The sequence below is a fragment of the Pezoporus occidentalis genome, unplaced genomic scaffold (genome assembly GCF_034315485.1).
Source record: "Pezoporus occidentalis ecotype Australia unplaced genomic scaffold, CSIRO_AGI_Poc_V1 ctg25, whole genome shotgun sequence".
NCBI lineage: Eukaryota > Metazoa > Chordata > Aves > Psittaciformes > Psittacidae > Pezoporus > Pezoporus occidentalis.
In genome coordinates this window covers 3,987,598-4,001,995 of record NW_026914394.1, presented here as the reverse complement: position 1 = coordinate 4,001,995, position 14,398 = coordinate 3,987,598, and the positions used below count along the sequence as shown (strand labels likewise).

General features: G+C 43.9%; 1 protein-coding gene across 2 annotated transcripts in view; it reads right to left on the bottom strand.

The window, feature by feature from the left end:
- Nucleotides 1-3,742: 3,742 nt before the first annotated feature.
- Nucleotides 3,743-14,398, bottom strand: part of RNF11 (ring finger protein 11) — a 33,811-nt gene continuing 23,155 nt past the window's right edge. For both annotated transcript variants that reach the window (XM_062623247.1, XM_062623246.1), the window contains exons 2-3: nucleotides 6,336-6,505; nucleotides 3,743-5,751 (exon numbers count right to left, since the gene is read on the bottom strand). In XM_062623247.1, coding sequence (XP_062479231.1) covers nucleotides 5,580-5,751; nucleotides 6,336-6,505 — 342 coding nt within the window. In that variant the 3' untranslated portion in view covers nucleotides 3,743-5,579. The remainder of the gene's footprint in view (nucleotides 5,752-6,335; nucleotides 6,506-14,398) is intronic.

Below are 14,398 nucleotides of genomic sequence, written 5' to 3'. Positions count from 1 at the left end.
TAGGGAGGTGGAGCAACGTTAACTCTAGAAGCCATGGGTCACGTTCAAGGTCATCTTCACTTGGGTGCAGTACCCAGTGCTGCTGTCATCACTATCAAGGTCACACAGCCTCTCTGGTGGGCAGCTGCAAGGTGGTTTTAGAAGCAGGCAGCAGGGCCAGTTAGTTTTGATGTGTGCTAGCACCACGGAATTCCAGGTTGGATGGAGCCCTTGAGGACCAGCGGGTCCAACCCCTCTTGGCAAAAGCACAGTCTAGACAAGACAGTCCAGCCCCCTCTCCAGCTGAGTCTTTAACATGTCCAACGTTGGGGAATCCACCACGTCCCTGGGGAGATTACTCCAATGGCTGATTGTTGGCACTGTGAGAAACCTGTTTTGGCTTTCATTCCTGCGGCTGTGGAGTCTGGGCTCCGGGTCAGGTTTCCCAGGTTCTGTGATGCTGGGCTCATCACTGATGCAAGTAATTCTTTGTATTATGAAGGAACAGTAGGAGTCTTACACATACATGTCTACTGACAGCAAGTGATCTGTCACACACACACGTATAGAAGTACATACACACAGAAAGCCTATGTATGTCTACTCACCCGCACCAATAACAGCCTCCGTAGCCAAAGCTTTTTGTCAAGTTCCCAGACCTGTTTGAACCATTCAGTTCAGCACTTTAAAGAAAAAAGGTGAGATGTGTTTCTTAAAATAACCCAAAGCTTTGACACCTTTTCAGCTGCTGGCTGAGGGAACTGCAGGGAGCTGGAGGGCCTTCACGGCTGGTTTGCTGTGGGATCCTAAAGGAAACTGCGCAGGGCATAGCCTTCTGCAAGGTGAAATCCCAAAACAGGCAATGTAGCAGAGCTCACCGAAAAGCAGTCTGAGGCTGGAGAACTCGGGGAGCATTGGGCAGCTTTTACTCTGGAGTAGCCAGGCTGTGTCTGAGGCTCGGTGTCTGGGATGGCTCCATCCTGCTAGGGGAGCACAGGTTTGGACTGATTCATTTTTCCCCCTTTAGTTTTTGCCTTGTCTGTCTGCCTCAGTGTGAATTCCTGATTAGACAGGCAGCTGCCACTGATGTGCCAGAAGGGCAGGGAAAAGAAGCTAAAAAGGTGGAAGTCTGGCTGTCCTTCAGCAGTGAGAACCATGGCAGAAGTGCCGCTAAGGAGCAAAAGCAGGGTCTCTGCTTCCAGGAAGGATTCATCCAGGGTGTGTGTAATATTGCAGTGAGCTGGACATTTACTGTCGCGTGCAGAGTTGTGGAAATGCCTTATTTGAAACAAAGACAAGTGTTTTCTAGGGGTCTGGTGCTGCAAAGAACAAGTTCATTGAAGTTCCTGCTGCTCGTGGTGCTTGTAGCAGGGCTGGATGCCTCTTGCTGAGTAAGGGCTGTGCTGTTAGAAACATGGGCAGGCATTTTCACACAGCCTTTTTTCATTCTGGATTCCCCTCTGCACCTTTTGCTTAGCAAGAGCGTCAATGCAGAGTGGACGTTGTAATAAATCGGTTGCATGCAAGTGAAGTTATTTCTTCTGCTTGAATCAAAAAGCTCCTTCTGCACAGTATGCTTAGACCTTTCTTTTTATCAAAAGGCATTAACTTTGCATTTCATACCAGGAATCCTAAAGCCCCTAACTCTTATCCAGAACAGGTTTAAGCGCAAGATAATCTGCAAAGGGTAGTTAGCATAAATTACAATCTTCAACGTTAAATGCTATATAAAAGTTAATCCTTGAAGCTAATTTTTCTTCCGGGCATGAAGGCAAGAAGGGTTCTTCTGAACAGATCTGAACTCATGTTTTCTATAGGTTTACCAACTAGTATGTCTGTTTTTAGTGAAAACACGGTGTCTGTAATAAACCGCATCTGTAATCAGCTAGCATCCCCTTCGTTTCTAAATCCGTTTTAATCCAGGATTTAACTGAGGAGAGGCCGTGCATGTTTGCTTTCAGCCATCTCGTTATTGATTTAACTGGCAGTCTGACTCAGAAGAACGTTCATCTTTACCACGGTTGCACAAGGACAGGAAATGTCAAAGTCTTGAAGCTGTGGCAACTTCAGTTCAGGTATTTCATCATCCCTCAGCCTAGAAACAATTTGCTTCTACCACTGCAATGCCGAGCCTGTCAGCCTTCCAAACGCAGCATTGCTTTCAGCCCCGGGAAGCTGCACAACAGTAGGGACTTTGAAAACCTGCAGTGGTTCAAGCGCTTCCACACCACAGCACCGCACAAAGAGATTCTCTGGGCTTTTCTTCTTGTTTACATACAGATTTGATGCTTCCCCCCCCCCCAGATTTACATAATGAACTGGCAACAAGCAATCAGGATTATCAGCCTTAGATGTAGAATGACTGAAGTGGTAATTCCAGGAGCCTGCGAGAATTTCTAAGCATAAAGGTCCTTATAAAACTGCGTATTCATTACTTCCCATTGCACCTCTCCTGCCTGAGACTGTGGGAATTCTGTTTCCCTCTGTTGTATGAGTCAAAACCCGTTTCCTACCCTAACCTGCAATTGTAACCTAACAGTTTCTCTGCTGTGCAAGCACCTCAGGTGTTGGCGATGCCCTCGGTCCCTACCTGCTCTGGTTTTGTGGCAGCTTTTTGCCTTTAAATGGCAGAGCAGGTTGCTGTGAGAAGCTGCAGTATCTGGCAATGACTAGGGAGGGGTGCGTGGACTCTCACACTCCATCTCTCCTGCGTCCTTGCCTGAAGTTGCAGAGGACTGACCCTATTGCTGGGTCTGGGCCAGGGTTGTTTTGCCAGTTAGAGGTCTAAAGCACAAACAGCGTTGTTGTTGCACTGTTTTCATCACCCTGCACAGCCCTTATGAAATACTTTAAAGCAACTTCTTTTGATGACTCCCGATGCACCTACAACCTTGGTTACTTGCAGTAGCTGTAAGGGGGTTTTTGCTTCTTTCATATAAATTGCTGTGCAAATCCCTTTACTGTGGCACACACGGCCCTGACTTAAGAAGGGCTATGGCTGAACAGGCCCAGATGAGTCAGAGCCAGCTCCTTCCACTGCCTGAGCTGCAGGAGGCTCTGGTTCAGAGACAGCTGTGCTGTAAATGGACTGTCTGATGTGGCTGAAGTGTAAGTAATTTATTAGACACCTCTGAGACTAGAGGCAAGTATTATCTTCATCTTACAGATGGTGGAGTTAGTTAATACACAAGATCTGGTTTCACCACTGGACCTAAAATTCAGGTTACACATTATTTTTGCATTAAATTCAGATCAATTGCACCTTTTTTTGTATTAGAAACCATCCAGAGAAGAGCATTCACCTAAAAACTTGAAAAAAAATCAGTTTGATTTATTTGTTATATTTACACATCTGCTTTAAGCTCAAATTTGAACCTTTTGGAATGTTTTTGTGTAATCACCTCGAGTTTTGGCCCTTCACCCCTTTCTGCTATTTAACAAGTATCTTAATAGAAGTAAGTTTTCCCTTAGCCCAGTGAGCAAATCGGTGTTGAAAGTCCAACTTTACAAAGTGCCTAGGAAAGCATTCAGCTCAGTAACGGGTCACTTCGTATTCCTTCCCAATCTTTCTTAACCAAGTCTTGTAATAAATAAAGACTAATATCAACAACATGCCAAGGCTGTTTTTTCAAGTTCTTCATTTGCCAGTTTTGACAAGAGAAAGAAAAGAATACTTTATGTGGACATTATTTTACCAAAAAAAAAAAGAAACCAAACCCCAAAAAACAGACAAAAAGGAGGACACAAAGGAACACACATGGAATGATGAAAAGGAACAATGATATTGCACAACTTCAGGTCTCTCTTCCCAGATTTTGATCCATGTAATTAGGTACGTATAGATCCAGCAAAAAAACTTGTGTCCAGATGCATGTGTAGCAATGTGAGTAATCTAGACCTGTAGACTGCTTTCAGTTCCTTCTGACTGCTACTTGGAGTTCTTCTCTAAGAGCAGGTTGCTGCAGGAGTAATAAATAAACCAACAATGTTGACTCTGCATGGTGCTGACCAACCCTTCAAAAGTCATCCACAATGCTCACAATTCTTCTATGTTGAAAATGCACTAAGTCTTCAAAGGATCTGAGCCTTTAAACACAACTTGGTTGTCATCTATAGCTTGAGTATTTGATTTGTTGTGGTTAACTTGAGATTGCATTTCATTTTGCAAGACCAGGACTTCTCAATGCATCAGCATTGTGGTGAATGTGTAAGAGTCACAGTAAAGTACGTTAAGGGGGGAAATAAAAGCAAAAACCCAAACCATGCTAAGTGTAGAGAAAAGCTCTTCACAGCTACAATCTTTGCTAGACCATCTCTTAGCAAGCACATACTGTTTGCTATAGAAATTTGCTAATGGTGTTGTCGTGGCCATAGCAGCACTGGCTTCCCCCTCAACTGCTTATAGACAGTCTGTGTTTATAGAAACTGTGCACTTACATGCAGAACAAACTGTATTTTTCTCATATCTGATTTCATACCTGTTTGGTGGATTGATGTGTCAGCCAGCAGGGCTCAACAGATACATTTAATACAGGAGACCGAGATACAGTATGTTTATTCTTAACTTCTGATAACCTAAGAACTACAAGAACGAGAGATGCAGTATCCATTTGCTGTAATCCAAGACAACCATTTTTAGGAAGAAAAGAAGTAGAGTAACTGATCACTGCTAACACTACATTACTTCCAATTTCATTTCTCTTTTTCTCTCAGTCACGGTAACTATTTATTGCCCTCCTGGCCCACTTTTAATCTGAGCAAGTTAAAGGTGACATTAGACTTTAACACCTGTTGTTTCATCAGAACCAAAGCAAGTGATAAAACCTATGAAACCATAATTTCACTGTAGGACTTGTTTCATATCTTCACATTCCACCTCACGTGTAGGAAAGGGATAATGCATCTCGGTTTGCTTACAAGCTAGGAGATCACTTTGAAGTCTGCATATTCCTAACTGCAAACAAAATATAACACTTTTAACAGGTTATAAATAAACTGGTTTTCAAGCATAGAGCCAGCCCAACAATAACAATACACTATTAAAAAGACCTAAGGCAATGAATTCCATCTCCAATGGAGTCAAAAAGGGGGGGGGGGGGGAGAGAGAGAAAAACAACTGTGCAAACAAGCTTAAACCTATTTCTTTGTGCCAGTGTTATAAAATGTAGATTTCAATAAAGCCTTGACCCAAATGCCAGGACTTGTGAAAAGAATCAGAACAAAACTGGTTACTTTATTTAGGAAAAAAATACTCTTATCTCGCTGCTAATAAAATTGGATACACAGAGTTTAAACATTTACAGTTGCTGTAACACTTTACACAATTCCTATATATGGGTGTAAGAACAAACATTAAAAGACAATGGTGGGTCAAGGCTTTACATTAAAAATAACGACCTACTTCTCTATAGTCTCTAAAATACTATGTTTTTTTCCAATATTTGCAGCCATTCAGGAATATTTTTTATTTCTTTATTAGGAAATGTATACTTTGTGCATGACCTTAATTCCTAATTCCTGGCTCTTTGGGCTGAATGACAAAAGGATCAAACTCCTTAAAGTGGATGGTCTCCTTGAAGGTTCAGTGGAGAAACCCTGGCTCAGTTAGTCTCGTATGATGAAAGCAGTGCTGCATCCACTGGCTCCATGCAGGATGGACAGGTAAAGGATCTCATCAACCAGTCATCTATACAGTCCAGGTGGTAAATGTGCATGCACGGCAGAAATCGGATAGGGTCCCCATAAACAAAGTCCATCATACAAATGACACACCTGGGGGGAAAGAAAGATCATAACAATATTTAAACTGCTGTTACCACACTGGAAATGAAGAGTAATGTGATATTTACTCCTAGGTATGTTTGAGTCAAACAGACCTTTAGTACTTGTAGTTACTGGGAGGAGTTTTTAGCTCTTGTCAGTGCTGGCCCCACCAAGCACTAGAGGGTTTTTTGGCATTCATTTGAGTATACGTGCTCCTGGTTACAGCGTTAGTGAGGGCAAGAAGCCTTCTATAGGCATGGGGAGGGGGCAGCTCAGAAGAGTGCATAAGATTAGAAATGGTAAAAGGGAGCCACAGAGGTGAGGGAGTAACATAAAATTATTAATTTCGTGAAGAGAGGATAAAGAGGGAAAAAACCCTATAGGGGCATGAATTACATTTGGGAAAGTTTCACCTGTAACAGGAAAACAAGGGTGGATAAAGGAAGGAACTGTCTACATGGTCATTTTTTTTCCCCAGGAGGCTACATTAAACTGCAGTCTCTTAAGGCAAACCAGGAGGACAAGATCAGGTTCCGCAGGGCAGTATCATCGCCCAGTGCAACAGGCACATGGGCTCAGTTTCTGTAACTTACTCTCTGATCTTCTTCTCGGAGCCGTCTCTTCCAGGATCATAGACTCCTTTAGGTAGATGCTGAATAAGGCCTATCCTCTGCGCTATTCTGATTTGTTCCTCTTCTGTCAGCTGTGTTGCTAGCCGAGTCTGGCTGGGAGTTGGGTGATAAACAGGAACGGGGACCTGCTCCTAAAAGTAAAAGATTTCCATTAAACAAACCACAGAGGCTTTTCTAGCAGTTCATAGCACAGCACAGGCAACATATTGAACTCTTCCACTTAGTCCTACAAACATCTGTAGGATCTCCCACTCCAACTGGGCAGTTTTGGGGGCTGTAATTACATTGAGAATGGGGTAAAAAACTTGAGGCCAGTGTGTTGAGCAAGGAGCTGTTTGGGGTTGTTCTCTGCAAAAGCTCTATTATCTCCAGGAATTAAAACCAATGTACAACAAACTCCACATGGCAGAGGGCACATAAACCTTCCAAGCACCTGGTGAACTACACAGATACTGATTGAGCAACATCATGGCTGAGGAAGAGCCACCAGTGTTTGCAACAAAAAGCAGACTTTCCATTGTGGAACAGTGACTTGCAAAGAGGAGGATAGGGCCTATTCTTAAGAGTCTTGGAGAGAAAGGTTTCATTGGTTCTGTAACAATTGCAGTTTATGTGACCTGTTTGGGGCCACACAAGCTCCAAACCAGAACCACAGGTTTAATTCTTTTGTGTCTGTGTCACCTGGACAATAAAAAGAAGAGCTTAAGGACTCCAAGTTTTACATTTGTTCTCAATACATTAATACAAGCCTACAAGTCCTCCCAAGCTGAACTTCAACCGCTGTTAGGTTTCAAGTCCGTTCTTCCCAAACTAAAAATAGGCAACATGTAAGTATTATGCAGTCCTTCCTCTGCCGTGTTCTCAGAAGCTTCTTTTGCTATTAACAAGCTTTAGATTAGACACTTTCACCAACAGTTACATTAACATGGTATTTATTTTACTTGCTTTTAAAGCAAACTTTTTTGGACATAAACACCAGTTTTGAACAGGAGGCACTGTTAGGACAGTGCTGGCCAGTAGCCATACATCTCTTTTTATAGGGACACAATTTCTTGCAATAGGTCTATTTTAACCATACTTCTTAAACAGCAGAAAAAATTCAACTTATTGCTGCATTCTGAGAATAACCCTGGTGCACTGGAGACACAACGGCATCGATTCCACCATCTGAAAAACGCAGAAGTAGGTGTTTCAGAGGACACTGCTGCAAAACAAGAGTGCAGGGGTGCGTGCAGCTGCGCTGCAAGAATCGCCGATGCAGCACACATCACCTCCAACAAAGTTCCCTTTGCCACACTCCTGCTTGCTCATCACAGATGTGGGGAAGACACAGGCCTTTGCTGTCTGGGGCAGAGCAACCACCTTTGTGCATGTCCTTCCAGAGAGCATGGGCCGCTGTTGGCATCGCCAGGTATTTCTAGCAGCAGGAACCACAGCTCTGTTCCCCTCTCCTGTTCCCTTTTTGCCTTTTCGCCTCCTCTGGCAACGGTCTAGTGCAGCGTTCAGTGTTCAACTGACACCAGCACCTGGCAAAGCCCAGATACGGGGCTTAACACATGCAAACTGTGCTTGTAAAACCTGATAAAGCCATTCCCTTTTCCACGTGCCATGCTGCTTAGCAGCAAGTGACAGACTGCCCCTGGAAGGCCAAGAGAAAGCAGCCTCTCACCAGCCAGCGCCAGCAGCAAAAGGCCTTGCTTATGAGAAATGCCAGTCAAAACCACCAGCCTGCCTGGCAGCTCTTTTCACATACTGCCCACCGCTTGCTGTCGGGTAAAATTCAGTCTTCTCTTAATTTAGCTACACCAGGATTTCCCCCTCTGATTTCCTAGCAGAACTCTGAGGAATTATGAGGTTCAAAAGACAAAACGCCAGCGGTGCTGTAAATTTGATTAATTTCCTGACTATGCCAAACTTTATCTCACAGAATCGCAATTTCTTCCAGATCAGCCACATTTTAATGGCTTAAATTACCTAAAGTATCCTCTAATCTGCGTTTGGATAGGGAAAAACACCAGCTGAAGCTAGAGATGACCTGTCAGGTATAACCAGCTATTCTTAAGTGGCTCTGCAACCTTTGGTGCCAGTGAAATAAACACTTTTGCCCCTGCCAAATGCTGCAGAACCTCTGCACTGAACGTGTCAGCTCAAGGCAGAGCCTGGTCTTGGTTTTATGTTTCAAGAACTTAACACTATGAACTGTCGGTAACTTTTAACTCCAAGGCTTTGCTATACTACTTTGAACAGATTATTAAATCAATAGTAAAGACATTACTGCTAACTCCTTACAGAGATGTAAAGAACACTTTGGATCTGGAGAGAGATGCACCCTCCTTCCAGTCTTAGGAAATACAAGAGGAGTAGCAGAACTGTATGTGCACGGCCCAGGTTGATGCTAGTACGGGCAGATGAAGGGGAGTCTCCTGTACTTAATACAGATCCCCTTGGCAAATCCATGACTGCAAGTGATAATGCAGAAATACAAAGAAAGGGGAAAACAGAAGGAGAAAAAAAAGACCCAAGAAACTCTCAAAATGTCTGAAAGTAGAAGAGACAGCTGTCAGTGAATGCAACAGCAGTGATCATCTCGGCAGAAATCATACAGGGGAAGAAGACTACGGTTAAGTAGGAACCTGTTGCGAGTTAAACCCATCGCTGTTGGACAACTGTGAAACAAGAAATCACTCGTGCTCTCCATCCAATGACTGCTTCAGTTATGTTTTGGACAGTGAATTATCACAACTTGCTAGCTTGTAATAGGCCAAACCAAAATGAACCCTTGTTCTAGTCTTTCCCGGGTGCTTGCCGCAAGCAACCACTGAGGGACAATGTACTTGGGGAACCCATTTCTGCATTACTGCAGTGCCCCTCTCCTGAGGTCTCACATTCCCCCTGCCGAAGAGGAGCAGGATGGACCCCCCCCCAGGCCAAACACACAAATGCTTTCCCGACCACCAGCACTGTATGGAAACATTCCTCCTTTTGGCGTCCCATCTCAGGTTCCCTCCCCGCAGAGCCACCCACCCGCGCTGCATGTCCAACATAACCAATTACAGCGGGAATTTATAGTTGCCAGCTGTGGGCTTCTAGGATTTCACAGCGTGGACAAGAATCTCTTGTCGGATGAGTAACACCGGGTGAAAAATGGTGCTTTCACCACGACATCCTCATGGTTGTGAATATAAAATACTGGGGGTGGTGTGGCTGCCAAGCTGCTGTGGAAAATGCGTAAGTTGTACTACTGCAAGTGAAGAGGAGTGACCGCTCACTACGGGTGATCGGGTGCGCTCCTTCAGCACGCTGTCTGGTGGCACTTCCACTCTCACCTCCCAATTGCTATTAAAAGCCTGCCTAGACTGAGCCAGCAGTCCCCTGGATCCAAACACACCAGTAAAACTGGAGAACACAGTGTGCGTGTTGCAGAGACTCAAGTTATAGGGCACCCACTCAATAACCTTTTCAAACCAGTCCCTTCCCCTTCAAAAAGGTGTGTTTATACCTGTATGATTCTAAACATATTTTAAACTATTTATTCATGAGAATATGAGAGACCAGATTTCTCCAAGTCTGACGAGCTGACTTTCATTACCCCAGAGGGGTCAAAGTAAGAGATGGAGCAGAAAGTGTTCAAGGCCAGGTTGGACAGGGCTTGGAGCAACCTGCTTTAGTGGAAGGTGTCCCTGTTTGTGGCAGGGGGCTGGAACTGGATGAGCTTTAAGGTTTCTTCAACCCAAAACATTCTGTGATTCCCTCACCTGCACCCCACTCACCAGCCATCAGCCACGCTGGGCACCCCCAGCATGCACCCAGGCTGCCTGCTCACAGCCACCACCGCATCAGCACCCCGGCAGCTGCATCCTCTGGTGTCTCCACCACCAAATCTCTGGACCATTTTTGGAAGTCAAGCTCATGGGACAGTAATTTCAAGCCTCCTGCAGGGACAGAGTGCAGCCCTGCCTACGCGGGTTTATCACCCCTCTGCTAATCTGTCACAGTTTATAATGGCTGCTGTTATCAACCCACGTTAAGGCAAGGTCCTGCTCACTCCAGCATAGATATTCAAGGGTAACAACATGAGGATGTGAGACTTCAGCAAACTTACATTTGTAGTTAAGAGGCCCCTGACATGTGTGTGTGTATATATATATATATATATATATATATATATATATACACACATACACACACACACACACACATATACATACACACAAGATTGTATTACCCAAGTAATTATTACCTTACTCCAAAGACAAGCATGAATTTATTGCTCTCACTTCTCCCTTATCTCCCTTGGAAAATGTTTTTGCAGACCAAATTAGGAAATACTGAACTCCCAGCCAAAGTCCATGTTATCATTTGATAAAGATGTCAGGCATTTCAAACCCAGATGAAATTTCATGTTAACTCTATTCCTCGATGCAAAAAGGCCAAAACACAGAATCAAAACCACATTATCAGTGTCAGGCAGTGAAATAAAAATCACTTTCTGGCACTTAATTTGCTTTAATCAATTATTTTTTTACCCCCATGTGAATTTGGTAATGATGAAACATCTGGAGATACACATTTTTCTTGTTCACAAAGTAGGTGGTGTCAGCACAAGATTCCTTGGCTTTCTGTGCACAGAAATCATTGGTCCCTCGTGTTTATTCAGCCCTTAAATAACAGCATTAATTTAAACTCAAGGACTAGGGCAGGGTTTGTGTCTCCACCTCACCCTGGCCTCTCATCCTCTGGGGGGGAAACAAGAGGGGGAAAAAATCATAGAGGGCATCTGGAGGTTGCATTTTTCACTTGCAATGAAAATAAACATTTTCACACAGGCTTAAAAGGCCCAGACACTGTTTCTGCATGCAGATTCCCAAGCACGCTTTGGGTTCTCACCCAGGAAAAGGAGGTTTCATCAAGCACGATTTTTAGTTTGAAGTTTTCTCCTCAATGCAACTTACAGCAGCGTAAGTAACCAAGGTAAACCTGCCTTTCTCTTGTTCTACAGCATTTTCATGCTGGTTTTGCAAGCGCAATGAATGTCCAATGCTCTGAAAACAGGTCAGTGGTAGATCAGAAACTCCTAATCTCTGGATAAAGATTATTTTAAGATCCCTCTACACCACATATGAGCAGTAGGTTATCAGGGCTTTTGTTTGTTTGTTGTTGTGAATAACTGCACCAACACGCACAAATTATCCTTTCAGGAAGGCCAAAGGTGAGATGAATAATTCATAACATCTAATGGTTGCAGAGGTTAAAGCTTCACTGCTGTCCCAGAGATCCTGCCTACAGCCACCTGCTTGCCGCTGCCAACTGCTCTGCTCGGTTTCCATCTCCGAATTTTCCTCCCCATCTAATCCAACGCTCCCCGTGTCTCTCACCCTGGGATATTTAGTTGCGTTTTAACACCGGATCAACAGCATCGCTGTGGAATTCACTCTGACAAAGGAGACAAACGTCTCCCTAGCTGTGTTTATCCCAAGTCTCTTTTACATAGTTTAGATACCAGTACCAAGTGCTTACGCTCCTTGCGGCTGCTGCCTAATTAGTTAATGCAAATGGAACAGTTCCATCTGAATTGCCCCAGCCATTCCCACAGCTCTTTCTCTGAGATCCCTTCACTATGCAAATGTCTTTCTTGCAAGTGCTGTCTGAAAGCAGCTGCGCTGGTTCACATACAGCTGCATCAGGGCCACAGAGCTTACTGCTCACCAGCCCTCAAACATGCAGCTGAAGAGTGGCCTGGCCTTTCCATTAATTACCCTGACAGCCATGCAACGTCCTGCCTATTACAGTGCTTATCCTCACTATACACACCTTCCTGCCTTGCTGCTTCTCAGTTTTCTCACCTCTGGGGTGAGATGCTAGCAGGAAGCCGAAATAACTAATCTAGGCGCAAACAACTTCAGTTTATAGACGTAAAGTCAGGAGGTGAGAAAAAGATTGTGCTTTTGGGGGCTTTTTTTTTGCCAAACCCCTGCTGAATTTCAAGAGATTTTCTCTTTAGCTCTTTATTACTCATAAGGAACTCGCTGGGATGTCGGTCCAGGGGCCTTTTCTGTGAATGCCAACCTGATCTCAGTAAAAAGACTCAAACTCCATCTGTATGTGAATACACATTCTGAAATAATATCCTCCCCCAAGACATATTAATGTAAAACCACTCACCATTGTAACGTGCATTATATGGCAACTACAGCTTACTTTAATAACTTGTAGACTATTACAAGCAGCCTGCCAACTATAAAAACCTTTTTCTGCCATACAGAACAGTTCACTTATAAAGCTGAATAGCAGTTGCTATAAAACATCATGTAATGAAATTGTTACCCAGCCTTTTATATTCCTGCTTCCAGGTAGCCAGTCAGTGTAAATAACTGCAACAGCTGAACACTGCAGCTGGTAAGATAACCTTTTCTCACCTCTTCCATTTGGAGGGGACACCTGGGACAGAACCAGTCCAGACACACACACACACACGTGCACAAGAGGAGCCATTCTGGCACAGGCTGGAGCCTCAAGCGTGGGCTTTTCTAGCAGACCCCATTCACTGAACAGCAATATAGTCAGAAAAGAGATTAAACATTAATACTGCATTAAGCAAAATTATAACTGATCCTTTATCAAATTTCCAAGCATGCTGAAGACAGATTCCCTTTGTTTGTGTAAGAAGTGTGAAGATCCAAGCAGTTCTCTCCCAAAAAAATAACACATTCCAAGAGGGATTCACTGCACAGCTGTACTAAATACATGCTCACCTTTAAGATACAGTTCAAGTCCCTGCATTTCCCAGGAGTGCCACATTCCTCCCTAAGGAGACTAATCACACAGTTTAAATGCTGAATGTATATTTGATTCAGCCAGAACTTTAAAGCCAATAAATTTATATTTCATTTTTAAGGTTTATGAAGGGATTGCTCTGCAGGTACTGCTTGCCACAGACAGCTTGCTTTAACTGTCTGTGACCATATTAAGTAAAATCGCTTTATTTTTACTTCCCTTTGTTTGATGTATTCCTTGATACGTTTCACAGCACAGAAGGACCAAAAAAAACCAAATCCACAACATCCAAAATCACAATTATCATTTAAATATTAAACAGAGAACTTTCATGCAGAAATAAACCTGTGCTTTAGCATCTTCCTGGTCCGTAGCCAGCAGGACAGCAACACTTCAAACCCTAGCAAGGGCCCCCTGCACCTCGGACGGAGTCACATTCCTACCATACATACATGAACACATTGTAGATATGGTCAGTAATTAAAATGAGACTAAGGAAACAGTCTGCAAAGGAGCAGAGGAACCTTCAGGATCTGCAGGGCACTTCTCCAGCAGCAGCACCTGGTCTGAGTCACGTATCAGATGGGTTTGGTGAAAGCCACAGTGGTTCTGCAGTGCATAGCCTCTTTTAAGCTCTTGCTAAAACGGTAAAATTGCCCTTTGCACTTCCCACAGTTATTGAAGTTACTGAGAAATAAACATATCTGGAGATGGAAAAGACAAGGAACCATGAAAGAGAGTGAGTCCTGGCGGCTGCCTCTTAAAATGTCACCCATCCCCTGAGTTTAGCTTTGCAACCCAAACTAGGGCTGGGACAGAGAGAGAAGTACACAGTAGATGCATTCTGTCTGCTGCTCTCCTAGCCAGCAGCAAGGGTTATTAGAGAAAGGGACTCTGTTTTCAAGCTTCTTACCCATGCTGTCACAACAAACCAAAAAGGCTACCAGCACAAATAGGTGACAGTGCCCTTTGCAGCTTGGCCAGTGCAAACCCAGCCTTACCTGGGAGATGGAAATCACCTCACCTGCTCTGCAACTCGATTAACCATCAATGCAAACCTAAACAGAAAAGATTAGCAAGAAGGAGTTGTAGGGGAAAAGCAGTAATTAAGAAGCAGTAATTAATCCCTGGAAGCACAATCTCTCCTGACACAACCAGACAGATTTTACATTTCCAGGCTGCACAGCTGGTTTCTCTGACTCCAGGGCCATATCCTTGGGTACGGTTCCACCAACTGAATTCTTATACAC